This window comes from Geotrypetes seraphini, chromosome 5 (assembly GCF_902459505.1).
Source record: "Geotrypetes seraphini chromosome 5, aGeoSer1.1, whole genome shotgun sequence".
Taxonomy (NCBI): domain Eukaryota; kingdom Metazoa; phylum Chordata; class Amphibia; order Gymnophiona; family Dermophiidae; genus Geotrypetes; species Geotrypetes seraphini.
In genome coordinates, this window is record NC_047088.1 from 228,473,961 (window position 1) to 228,487,367 (window position 13,407).

Below are 13,407 nucleotides of genomic sequence, written 5' to 3' on the forward strand. Positions count from 1 at the left end.
AACAAGAGAAAAAGGAAGCCGATATGGTTCTCCAACCTAGTGGCTGAGAAAATAAAGACGAAAGAGTTGGCGTTCATGAAATATAAAAAAACCCAAGAAGAGGAGAGCAGGAAAGGACTACAGGGTGAAACTGAAAGAAGCCAAGAGAGAGATACGTTTGGCAAAGGCACAGGCGGAAGAACAAATGGCTAAAAATGTAAAAAAAGGGAGATAAACATTTTTTCAGATATATTAGTGAAAGGAGGAAGATAAAAAATGGAATTGCTAGGCTAAAAGATGCTGGGAACAAATATGTGGAGAGTGATGAGGAGAAAGCAAATGTGCTAAACAAATACTTCTGTTCTGTGTTCACAGAAGAAAATCCTGGAGAAGGACCGAGATTGTCTGGCAAAGTTACACGAGAAAATGGAGTAGATTCTGCGCCGTTCACGGAGGAGGGTGTTTATGAGCAACTTGAAAAACTGAAGGTGGACAAAGCGATGGGACCAGACGGGATCCATCCCAGGATACTAAGGGAGCTCAGAGAGGTTCTGGCGAGTCCTATTAAAGACTTGTTCAACAAATCTCTGGAGACGGGAGTGATTCCTGGGGTTTGGAGGAGAGCGGATGTGGTCCCTATTCATAAAAGTGGTCACAGGAATGAAGCAGGAAACTACAGGCCGGTGAGCCTCACTTCAGTTGTTGGAAAAATAATGGAAGTGTTGCTGAAAGAAAGGATAGTGTATTTCCTTGAATCTAATGGGTTACAGGATCCGAGGCAACATGGCTTTACAAAAGGTAAATCGTGCCAAACGAACCTGATTGAATTTTTTGATTGGGTGACATTTGCTAGATGTAATTTACTTGGATTTCAGCAAAGCCTTTGATACAGTTCCTCATAGGAGGCTGTTGAACAAACTTGAAGGGCTGAAGTTGGGGCCCAAAGTGGTGAACTGGGTCAGAAACTGGCTGTTGGACAGACGCCAGAGGGTGGTGGTTAATGGAAGTCGCTCGAAGGAAGGAAAGGTGACTAGTGGAGTCCCTCAGGGTTCGGTGCTGGGGCCAATCCTGTTCAATATGTATGTAAGTGACATTGCTGAAGGGTTAGAAGGAAAAGTGTGCCTTTTTGCAGATGATACCAAGATTTGTAACAGAGTAGACACCGAAGAGGGAGTGGAGAATATGAAAAAGGATCTGCAAAAGTTAGAGGAATGGTCTAATGCCTGGCAACTAAAATTCAATGCAAAGAAATGCAGAGTAATGCATTTGGGGATTAATAATAGGAAGGAACCGTATATGCTGGGAGGAGAGAAGCTGATATGCACGGACGGGGAGAGGGACCTTGGGGTGATAGTGTCCGAAGATCTAAAGGCGAAAAAACAGTGTGACAAGGCAGTGGCTGCTGCCAGAAGGATTCTGGGCTGTATAAAGAGAGGCGTAGTCAGTAGAATGAAGAAGGTGTTGATGCCCCTGTACAGGTCATTGGTGAGGCCCCACTTGGAGTATTGTGTTCAGTTTTGGAGACCGTATCTGGCGAAAGACGTAAGAAGACTTGAGGCGGTCCAGAGGAGGGCGACGAAAATGATAGGAGGCTTGCGCCAGAAGACGTATGAGGAGAGACTGGAAGCCCTGAATATGTATACCCTAGAGGAAAGGAGAGACAGGGGATATATGATTCAGACGTTCAAATACTTAAAGGGTATTAACGTAGAACAAAATCTTTTCCAGAGAAAGGAAAATGGTAAAACCAGAGGACATAATTTGAAGTTGAGGGGTGGTAGATTCAGGGGCAATGTTAGGAAATTCTACTTTACGGAGAGGGTGGTGGATGCCTGGAATGCGCTCCCGAGAGAGGTGGTGGAGAGTTCAAAGAAGCGTGGGATGAACACAGAAGATTTAGAATCAGAAAATAATATTAAATATTGAACTAGGCCAGTTACTGGGCAGACTTGCACGGTCTGTGTCTGTGTATGGCCGTTTGGTGGAGGATGGGCAGGGGAGGGCTTAAATGACTGGGAGGGTGTAGATGGGCTGGAGTAAGTCTTAACAGAGATTTCGGCAGTTGGAACCCAAGCATAGTATCGGGTAAAGCTTTGGATTCTTGCCCAGAAATAGCTAAGAAGAAAAGAAAAAAAAAAAAAAAATTTAAATTGAATCAGGTTGGGCAGACTGGATGGACCATTCGGGTCTTTATCTGCCGTCATCTACTATGTTACTATGTTCCTCATTAGATCAATTACAGTGGTACCTTGGTTTGCGAGTGCACCGGTTTGCGAGCAAAACATTTGCAAAATTGGCACCTCGGAAACCGAGCGTGCCTCAATTTACGAGCGCCCCCCGCAATCTTGCACCCTCCACTCGCGTCGCACCCCCCTCCCCCTCCCCGACGCGATCCGGCATCAAAAAGGCACCCAACCACCCGGATCTCCGAGAATCTCGGAGAGAACGGGAATACGAAGGCCTTGAGCACGCGCAGATGCTCAAGGCCCAGCACAGAAAGAGGCAGATCTTCGGGCACCGGCATGTCCTGTGCGTTGGTGCCAGTGCCATGCTCAAATGCCCTCCAGAAATGGCTGGAACTCGTTAGGGCTTTCTAAAACCCAGACAAACTGCCGGGTTTTGCAAAGTTCATCTGGGACACCAGACAGTCCTCTAAAAAGAGGACATGTCCGGGTTTTCCCAGACGTCTGGTAATCCTACTTATGCCTGCAGGTGTCACCTATATTTCATTACAGTAGGTTTTACATAGGAATAGAATGGGTGTCTTAGTATTTAGGGCTTCTTTTACGAAGGTGCATTAGCATTTTTAGCGCATGCACACGATTAGCGCGCGCTAGTCGAACAACTACCGCCTGCTTAAAAGGAGGTGGTAGCGGCTAGCGTGCGTGGCATTTTAACGCACGCTAAAACCGCTAGCGCACCTTTAGTGCACGCTAATCTTTAGCGCACACTATATCAGCACCACTTGATGAATTCCTCCCTTAGTCAATTGATCTGTCCAGGCAATTGGAAAGTCCAGGCCTGACGGCTGTCTTGCACTCTGCATTTGGGTCTAGGCGAGACTGAATGGGTTGTTGACCTCCCCGGTCAACAACCCATTCAGGTCTATAAAGGTCACCCAGTTTTTGGCACAGATCTGAGATCTGCACGCAAATTAGGAAACAAGCCGTTAACAATCAATTAAGATGTTAATTGACACTTATTTGGATTTATTTGCAGATCTGCCTATTTGTTAACCTATATAGCGCTGCATGTTTAAAAGTGTCTTTTGTGCAGCTGAGAAGGATCTTATCTGAGGCCATAAAAATAGAAGACAGTTTGGATCAGGAGCGTGCCAAAAATTTCAGCGCAGCGTTATAGAATACCAGGCTTTATGCCAGATTTCAGCAGGCGCAAGTCCTCGCGCCCAAAGTTGGGTGTGGGGAATCCGTTCTTAGTGCTTTTCTGTAAAAAGCTCTCAGCCTGGTGTACCCAATGTCCGTCTGCACAGGGATGAAGCCACTCAGTACTGAGATCGTCACACCCAGTGGCAGCAAGCTGTATTCTGTTTTTATGGTCTCAGATAAGATGGAAGTTGGGAGGGAGATGAGAGAAAACAATGGCACTAGTGAAAGTTATGCCTAGTGTATCTGTGATGAAAGCCAGATGAGAGGGGAAAAGAATGAGGCTTTGTAGGGGGTGAAAAAAAAAAAATCTCCACTAGTTTTTAAATTAAAAAAAAATTAAAAGCAGCAGTCTCAGGTGAAAACAAAAGTTAGAAAAACCGCTACTGTGTTGGAGCTGCAAAAGCCAGTGCACAAGAGAAAGCTGTGTCTAACACTTATATACATTTATGCTAACTCATGATATTCTGATTATCCTTAATGGTTCTGACTGTTTCTGACCAATTAGAAAGCAAGAATTAGACTCTATTACGGTAATATCTGTTCTGAAAGTATGTTGGGAAGAGAGAGGAAGGAGAGGAGAGTCTGCGTAGAATATAAATGTGTTTATAATTTAATAGAGTCTTTTGCTTGTTAAAAAAAAGGCAGTTTTTGTTTTGTCTTGCAGCAGTTAATATTCCTTAATTTTTTTTTTCTTTCATAGGGTGAGATGGCTCCATTTTCTTGGGCAGCGCTACGTAGTAAATTCAGGTTTCTACTCACAGCAGAACCTAGGGAAGATTTGTGACAGATGGAGCTAAGTCACAAACTTGCAGCCTAAGGCAGAATCTGTAGAACTTTCCAGACTGTGCCCATATTTACCTGATCAGAGAGAAAAGAAAATGTGCAGAGGAAGCCGAGCCTGGCTGCTTGTCATAGCTGACACTGAGCCATCTGCCACAAACCTGTGGCGGCTTCAGATCTCCAATCCCTGCCACCACCCCGACTCAAATTAAACACAGATTCGTAGAGATGTTATGATGGTTACACATGTCCTCGGCATCACATGCAGGAGACTGTTAGAAAAAAAAAAAAATATGTGGCCTGTTGTATAACCGCACTCATATATCCCATATGTGGTGCCACATTGAATTTCCGGTTGAATCTGTTTTTATCCTTTGTACTGGATGACATGGTGCCTGAATTCTTTCTTTTTGCCGACACGATGGCAGCCAAGCTACAGCTTCAAACGCTCACACTTGGCTGGGTTTCTACCTAGGTTGCCAGGTTATCATTGGAGCCTTATTGTGTCCTCAAAGGGCCACAGGGCCTGAAGGGAGGATCAGAGGGCTACTGGACTAATTGGGCAGCCATCCATGAATTGTTTGTAGGAAAAGGGCTGCTTTAGCACTTTGCTTTTTTTGCAAATTAATGACTCTCTGGCACAGGGGTTTTTAAGTGAAGGTATTAATAAGGGGCCTGGCAGGTATTCCCATGATTCACGGAGTTACATTTGCATTTAATTAATCTTAAAGAAAGCTGCAAGATAAACAGCTGTAATTCAAACTAGCATGGGAAATATGCTACATGGTGCCATCTATCCGATAAAACGAAAGCTTGAGATGTTTTATTCCACTCAAGGATGGAGAGCAAACAGATAATAATGGGAAATATTTTCAGTAAAACTCGTGTTTTAGTGCAGCTTAAATAACTGTGTGTCCATTTTGATGGGGATCAATTTCTACTGTGTTTTGAACTGATAACTGTATGGAAGGTGCATTTTGTTTCTTTTAATAAAGCCTGAAAATTTCTATATGGATCTATGAATCCTGTATCTCTTTTGTTTTAACCCTTTGTGTATTCCTTTGTGGCTGCCAGCAGGTGGGACCATTTCTGCCCATATTAAGTTGTTTTCACACTCTGGAGAGCACTGTTTTTAGATTTTGAATGAATAAAAAATTTTCTAATTGCTATTTTAAATTTTACATAAAGATGTTTAATGACATCACAAAAACTGTTGGCTCTGAAAACTATTGCTTATTAATTTGAAGAACATCATTTTGCTTCCATATCGGTTTCCTTGATCTATTTGAAGCGCTATTACAAATCTAAGGAGTGTGTAGTGGGTAAATACTATAGATTAAATACAATGAGAGAAATGCATTCTGTCTGCTTGGTCAATATTCTTATAGATCATGACAGAGGAGCAGCACCAGCCTAAGGGTATAGGTCAGTATTGTTAAATGCTAGGCAGTAGCAGCTCCCATTATCTTTCTGAATTCTCTCCTTCTCCCCCCCACCCCCCGGCCACTCTTTCTCTCTACCTGGGCTGAGGGGGGGGGAAATGGATGGGGGAGAAGAACCACATGCTTGAAGGACAAGACATTTCTCAATTGACAAAACAGAATGCACGTGGACATGCATGTGGATTGCCTAACTCCTCCCCCCCCTCCACACACACATACAGTGAAGGTCAAAGGTAGACTGGTGGGGATGGATGTCGTTGACACACACTGGCCAGAAGTGTCGTGGTCTTGCATGATATCTGGTATCTGTTCTTCACTTTATTAAAATCCAAAGTAGTCCCAGCTCAAAAATTAATGAACACCACTGATCTAGGTGAACCTTCAAACTTCCTCCTGCCCCTCTGGGCTGCGTAAGATCCTACTCCCCTCCTCCATAGTTCAACATCTACCCTTTTTCTCTCTCTACTGCCCCTCCCTGCATGACCAACATTTTCTCTTCCCCTCTCTGCCCCACTCCTCAAAAGTGGCCAGCATCCCCCCCCCCCCTTCCCTATGTATCCCAGTATGCCAGTATCTCCCTTCCTCTCCCTATACCTCTCAGGTTACCTGCACCTCATCTACCCCTCTCTATCCCCCTCAACAAGTTGCCAGCATCTCCTCTAAACCCCACCCCCACCCTGTTGCCCAGTATCTCTTCTCCCTTCCTGTATACCTATCCCTACCCAGCATCCAGCAATTCTCCCCCTTCTCTGCTTCTGGGCTTTTTCCACACCATCTCCAATTTAAAGAAGATCGAATGTTGCACAGGCCTACACCAAAATGCTGCCATGCCCAACCCCCATGTGACAGCAGATCTGCCTTGGAAAGAGTCAGGACAGGGCAGAACTTCAGTGCAAGCTTTTACTTACAAGTCCCATTCAGCACCGACTCTGCTTTAACTAAGGGCACACATGGGAAGAGGTAGGGGTAGGAGGAAGCATTTTAAGTGTGCTGGAACTGTACTGTTGCCTCTAAACTCTGCTGGCCCTAGGCAGGTGCCTAGTCACAGGATCAGCCCTGGTGAGGAGATAAGTTTCTCTACATCATTAAGGAGTCGTTTTACTAAGGTGCACTAACCGATTTAGCACACGCTAATTGATATAGCGCAAGCTAAATTGATTATCATGCGCTAAGTCGTTGGACCCCTCACTTATGACGTGAGCATTCAGTGTTACTTATGCAGCTAACAAAAAATCAACATGCATTCTGCTTATGCCAGAGTTCAACAAATTCCAGGCACCGGGTCACCTTAGTGCCTAGAAATTACACCCCAGATCCTGTGATTGCATGCAACCAAATGTTTCTTTTGTTGTGCTGCCAAAGAAAACACATTTCCTGCTTTCCCACTGTGATTTGGCTTTCTGAGATCTTGAGCTTCACGGTGCAGAAAGTTCAGACTGGTCCATGCGGTTTCAAATGTATAAAGACATATAGATGCATATGTTCCCTTTACAAAATAAGTGCAAATTGTGAATTTATCTGTCATCACAATCGAACTACCTTGTTATAAAATGATCCTCTATGTATTTGTGTTCTCCATCAGATTATAAAGTTTGTGCTTTATAAAACTTTTTTTTTTAATACTTAACATTGCCTTACGTAAACAGTGAATGCCGACAACTAGATTTGCAGCTGATTATTCCAAGTACTGTAAAATAATTATATATTTAACATCTTCTGTGGTTTTATTCAGGATCCAAAAGCTGCCTTTAAGAATGTTCTGAGCCAGTCTCGAATCCTATTTATTATGTTAGAATATTTCTCTAAAAATCCTTTAGTACCTAATGAAAGGAATTCATACATCAGAACTGGTTTCTTGACCCCAATGGCTCAGTATTGGCTTTCAGGTCCATGGCATCAAGAGTGCACACCTGGAATTCATATACCAGAAAATCTCAAAAATCGGTTAGATTTTGGCATATGGAAGAGCAGATTAGGGATAACCACTACACTTCTCCCTCCATATTCACTGTGATAGGGAATTAACAGAACCGCAAATACAGAAAAACCGCAAATAACCTTTTCATATGTTGTTTGCTATTTTCCATTAAAAACCATTGTGAATATGGTGAAACTGCGAATAACATGGTGGGAGACCTGGCCTGTTCCTGAAGGAGAGGCAAAACATGGTGAAGAAAGTGCTGGGAATCAGCAATTTTCTCTGTAAACGCTTGGAATCAGCGATTTCTCTATGCAAGCTGATGTAATTTGGGGGGAGGAGCCAGCAAGCTAAAAACCGTGAATAATCAAAACCGCGATTGCTGAAACCGCAAATACGGAGGGAGAAGTGTATTCATTTTCAATTGGTTGTAATGAAAGGAACGCAGAATCAAAAAGTGTAAAGCTATATATATTTCTGTGGAAATCTGTATACAGCCTCCATTATAGCTGCTACAAAATGTTAGCTTTATAATTGCTTGTGCATACTTGTGAATTCCTCCAATATGTTTGTGATAATGTTCCGGCAATGGGTGTTAAAGTTGAGCAAAAGCTAGGACATGTGCTTGTGCTCCTCACCTGACTTTCTGGGGTTTTAAATGCTAATTTTATAACATCATCAGCCCCCCCACCAACTTTAAGTCTGGAATCCAAACTAGGCCCCCTTGTATACTACCAGGGTCATTAGGTCAGTTGAGAAATTACAGAGTAATACTTTTAAAACCAAGAGGAAAAATTGGGAAAGATTAAGGGCTCCTTTTACGAAGGCGCGTTAAGGCCTTAACGCGCGGAATAGCGCGCGCTAAAATGCAGCAAGTGCTAGCCGCTACCGCCTCCTCTTGAGTGGGCAGTAGTTTTTTGGCTAGCGTGCACACTAAACCGGTGCGCGCGCTAAAAACGCTAGCCCGCCTTTGTAAAAGGAGCCCTAAATTATAGTTTTTGGTGGGCATCCTTATGTCAAACATATAAATTAGAACGAATACAGGCAATACAATCAGGGCAATATAAGGAATTTAGGGAAGTTTGGGACCCGTTGGCAAAATTTTGTAATGAATGAATAAACACTTTTGAATATATACACCTTATCCTGTTAGCTATAACTGCACATCCAGGGTGGGGGGAGGGTGATTATGATATGATTTTGGGATTGTGATGTGGGAATATGCAAGTAATATTATTTGAGTTTCATGAGTGTGTTGTAATAGGGGGAGGGAGGGGGGAGAAAATAATTTTAGGTGGGAAAAATTCTGTAAAATATCAGTGCTGTTTTTATAACTGTTTCTGTATGTATTCCTATATGCACTGTTTTAGTTTCTTTAAAAATGAATAAAGATATTTAAAAAAAAATAGGAGGAAAAGTTTTTTTTTTTTCAGAGAATAGTTAAGCTCTGGAATGCGTTGCCAGAGGATGTGGTAAGAGTGATTAAGAACATAAGAAGTTGCCTCCGCTGAGCCAGACCAGAGGTCCATCTCGCCCAGCGGTCCGCTCCCGCGGTGGCCCATCAGGCCTATTGTCTGAGCAGTGGTCCCTGACTATTTCTATAACCTACCTCTACTCCTATCTGTACCCCTCAATCCCTTTGTCCTCTAGGAACCTATCCAAACCTTTTTTATATGTTCCTGGAGGAAAAGCCCATAGTTTGCTGTTGAGACAGACATGGGAGAAGCCACTGCTTGCCCTGGATCGGTGGCATGGACTGCTGCTACTCTTTGGGTTTTTGCCAGGTATTTATGATTTTGATTGGCCTCGTTGAAGACAGGATAGTGGGCTAGATGGACCATTGGTCTGACCCAGTAAGGCTATTCTTATGAATCTGCAAGATTTTTCATCATCTGTATTGCTGCCTCCAAGTCTCCAGGATCTTAATGGTTTCTCAAGCATTCTAGCACTTGAATTTTGGTGAAAATTCCATCATTTTCAACACCTGAAAAAAGTTTGGGTGCGTTTGAATCTGCAGAAAAATTGAAAAAATATTAAGCCATCTTGGGAATGATCTGACATCACTTTCAAAGGTATGCAAAAGATTATGGAGAAGTTGTAGATTGTTGAAAAGCCAGGATAAATAATGTTAAACATTGGAGCAAGTAAGAAACTATTAAGCCCAGAAGGAGTACTTGCAAAATACATGTGGCATCTTCTTTTTTATGGGGACATATATATTCAACTAAACAGGCATCTGGATTCCTGCAATGTTTTTGATATAAACATTATGTTGGTACTGTTACGAAGCCATTGTTACTTGGGGCTCCTTTTACGAAGGCGCGTTAGGGCCTTAACGCGCGGAATAGCTCCTCTTGAGCAGGCGGTAGTTTTTCGGCTAGCGCTAATCCAGTGCGTGCGCTAAAAACGCTAGCACATCTTTGTAAAAGGAGCCCCTGGTTGCTTGTGCTGTGCCATGCCTCTTGCTATGTGTCTGTCAGGTCTAAGCTGTGCACTTAGCTAGCTCGTTATTGTAAAGTACTCCACTACTTCATATAAATTCTTTCTCTTTCTTGCTGCCGTGTTCTGGTCTGCTGTTTTCCTAACTTTTACAAGAGTTTTAATAAAAGGCTATTTCTCTAGTTGGTTTTCCTGCTCACTCGCTCTCCAGATTTTACTTTTTATTTTTCTTCGGTGTTTAAGAAGTATCTTCTTGCCTAGCTGTAGAAGTGCTGATCAGCACTGAAATATCTATCTCTAGTTTCCAGGCCTTTTGTAACCTTTTTTTTTGGGGGGGGAGGGGAGTTTGCACTACTCAGGCATTTGCTATCCCTAAGCAGAATGCAGCCATTTCTGCTAGCCTAGCCCAGTGTGAGAGAAGAAACATAAGCACCGGCAAGTTAGATGCAAAGCACTGACAAAGAAAGCTAAAAATGAATATGAAAAGAAACTTGCTAAAGAGGCAAAAACCCACAGTAACAACTTTTTTAGGTATACCAGAAGGACCTCTGGATGATCAAGGAGCAAAAGAGGCACTCAGGGAGGATAAGGCCATAGCGGAGAGACAGAATGAATTCTTTGCTTCAGTCTTTAAAGAAGAAGATGTAAGAGATCTACCTGAACCAGAAATGGTTCTCAAGGATGATGATGTGGAGGAAATGAAATCTCAGTGAACCTGGAAGACATACTAAGCCAAATTGACAAGTTAAAGAGTGATAAATCACTTGGGCCAGATGATATACATTATAGGGTACTGAAAGAACTCAAATATGAAATTGCTGATCTGCTGTTAGTGATCTGTAACCTGTCACTAAAATTGTCTGTGGTACCTGAAGATTGGAGGGTGGCAAATGCTACACTGATCTTTAAAAAAGGTTCCAGGGAGATCTGGGAAATTACAGACCGGTAAACCTGACTTCAGTACTGGAAACAATAAAATTGTGGAACATGTAGATAAACATGATTTAATAGGGCATGGATTCAGCCAAGGGAAGTCTTGCCTCACCAATTTGCCTAAGTTCTTTGGATGCAGATAAAGATGAGCTGGTTAATGTAGCATTTCTAGATTTTCAGAAAGCTTTTGACAAAGTTTCTCATGAGACAGGCTCCCGAGAAAATTAGAGTCATGGGATAGGAGGCAATGTTCAGTTGTGAATAAGGAATTGGACAAAAAACAGAGGGTAAGGTTAAATGTCCATTTTTCTCAATGGAGGAGGGTAAATAGTGGAGTGCCACAGGGATCTGTTCTGGAATTGGAGCTATTTAATATTTATAAATGAACTAGAAATTGGAACGATGAGTGCATAGGATGGTTTGTGTTAAAGGAATTGCTTTTTCTGGACGTGCCAACGTTTTCATTTTTGGAGAACTGCACTTTTGAAAGCAACAGAGTTTCATCATTCTAATTTTTTCTTTTTTTTTAATTTTACACTAAGAACAATAGTAAGAAGGCTAATAACATAGGTGGCATTAATTTCTTTTTAACTGTTCAAAGTTGTTAAAACGCATGCAGACTGAAAAATTGCAGGCAGTCTTTAGGAAATTGGAAAACTGGGCGTCCAAATGGCAGATAAAATGTAATGTGGAGAAATGCAAAGTGATGCACATTGGGAAGAAGAACCCAAAACATAGTTACCAGATGCTAGGGTCCACCTTGGGGTTCCTCGCCCAAGAAAAAGACCTGGGAGTCATTGTAGACAATATGTTGAAACCTTCTGCCCAATGTGTGGCAGAGGCCAAAAAAGCATTATTGTTAGGCATTATTAGAAAAAGGATGGTAAACAAGGCTAAGAATGTTACATATAATGCCTTTGTATTGCTCTGTGGTGTGACCTTGAGTATTGCATTCAATTCTGGTTGCCTTCTCTCAAAAAAAGATACAGTGGAACTAGAAAAGGTTCAAAGAACAGTGACCCAAATGATAAAGAAGATGGAACTCCTCTCGTATGAGGAAAGACTAAAGAGGTTAGGACTCTTCAGCTTGGAAAAGAGACAGCTGAAGGGAAAAATGATTGAAGTCTACAAAATCCTGAATGGTGTAGAACGGGTTCAAATGGATCGATTTTTTTTTTTTTTACTCCATTAGCAATTACAAAGACATGGGGACACTCAATGAAGTTACAGGTAGATACTTTTAAAAACAATAGAAAGAAATATTTTTTCACTCAGAGAATAGTTAAGCTCTGGAATGCATTGCCAGAGGATGTGGTAAGAGCAGTTTAAGTAGCTGGTTTTAAAAAGGTTTGGATAAGTTCTTGGAGGAAAAGTCCAAAGTCTGCTATTGAGACAGAATGGGGGAAGCCACTGCTTCCCTGGATTGGTAACATGGAATGTTTCTACCATTTGAGTTTTTGCCAGGTACATGTGACCTGGATTGGCCACCATAAAGATGGGATACTGGACCAGATGGATCATTGGTCTACCCCAGTAAGGCTATTCTTATGTTCTTATGAGATGTTGCTAGACACCCGCTCAGTGGAATACCTACACTGTTTGCAACCTGGGGTGGAGCTCCCCCTCCTTCAAGCAATGGAGCAGTCACAGGGCCACTGTCTGGTGCGCATGGCCATTGGCTTTGCTGGTCCCCTGCCCTGGAACAGGAAACTGATGTCAGAGGGGGCAGATGTCATCGGCCCCGACAGCTATGCACACCAAACCACAACCCCTGGCTTTTCCCTACACCCCCTTACTGGCTGCACACAGGGAGGACCACCTCACCCTTGGTATGCCATTGCACCCACTCTTCTCAATCAACCCTTCTATGCTGTCCTGAAGCTGGTAAAATTTTTCTACATGCAAAACGCATAAGTAATTTTTTTTTTCTTCTTACATGGCTTCTGGATATTTAATGACCACGTTAACATGCATTGTAATGCATTCTGCAGTAAGGATTTCTGCATGAGTAACACCCATGCTGAAACCCCTCCTACATTCCTCACCCGTACAACCCATGGTTTTTAACCAGATTAAACCCACAGTAATGCTTTCTGCATCAGCTCCAGTGGGCTAGATGGAATAATAGAGGTTCTGGGAGCCCTGACAGTAAATTTTGAATTGGCAAACAGATATCCTTTTTTCTTAATGTTGTATATCCTTCAGCACATCTAGTTCTGTGAGACAAACAGAGCATGATCCCTGAAGGAAATAGCTAGGGTTCTGTGAGGTTTGAGATAGTATACTGAGATTTAAAAAGAACAAATCCCTCTGGTAAACCTGATCTATGGAGTCCCAGGGATAAGGCTTTTGTTTTTGACCAGAGACAGAAAGGTAACTCGTGATCACTCTAGGAGGCAGTTCTATGGATTTGGAACAGAACAGCTGGCACATTGTAAAGTTGAAGTTTTATCTCAATTCAGATCTGCACTAAAAGCACCCTGGGATTGTGGGTTCAAACCCATGCTGCTCCTTGTGACCCTGGGCAAGT

At 42.6% G+C, this 13,407-nt stretch overlaps 1 protein-coding gene across 5 annotated transcripts in view; it reads left to right on the forward strand.

Moving 5' to 3' along the window:
- Window positions 1-5,160, forward strand: part of GTDC1 (glycosyltransferase like domain containing 1) — a 395,866-nt gene extending 390,706 nt beyond the window's left edge. For all 5 annotated transcript variants that reach the window (XM_033946584.1, XM_033946585.1, XM_033946586.1 and 2 more), the window contains one exon: window positions 4,066-5,160. In XM_033946584.1, coding sequence (XP_033802475.1) covers window positions 4,066-4,149 — 84 coding nt within the window. In that variant the 3' untranslated portion in view covers window positions 4,150-5,160. The remainder of the gene's footprint in view (window positions 1-4,065) is intronic.
- Window positions 5,161-13,407: the final 8,247 nt, after the last annotated feature.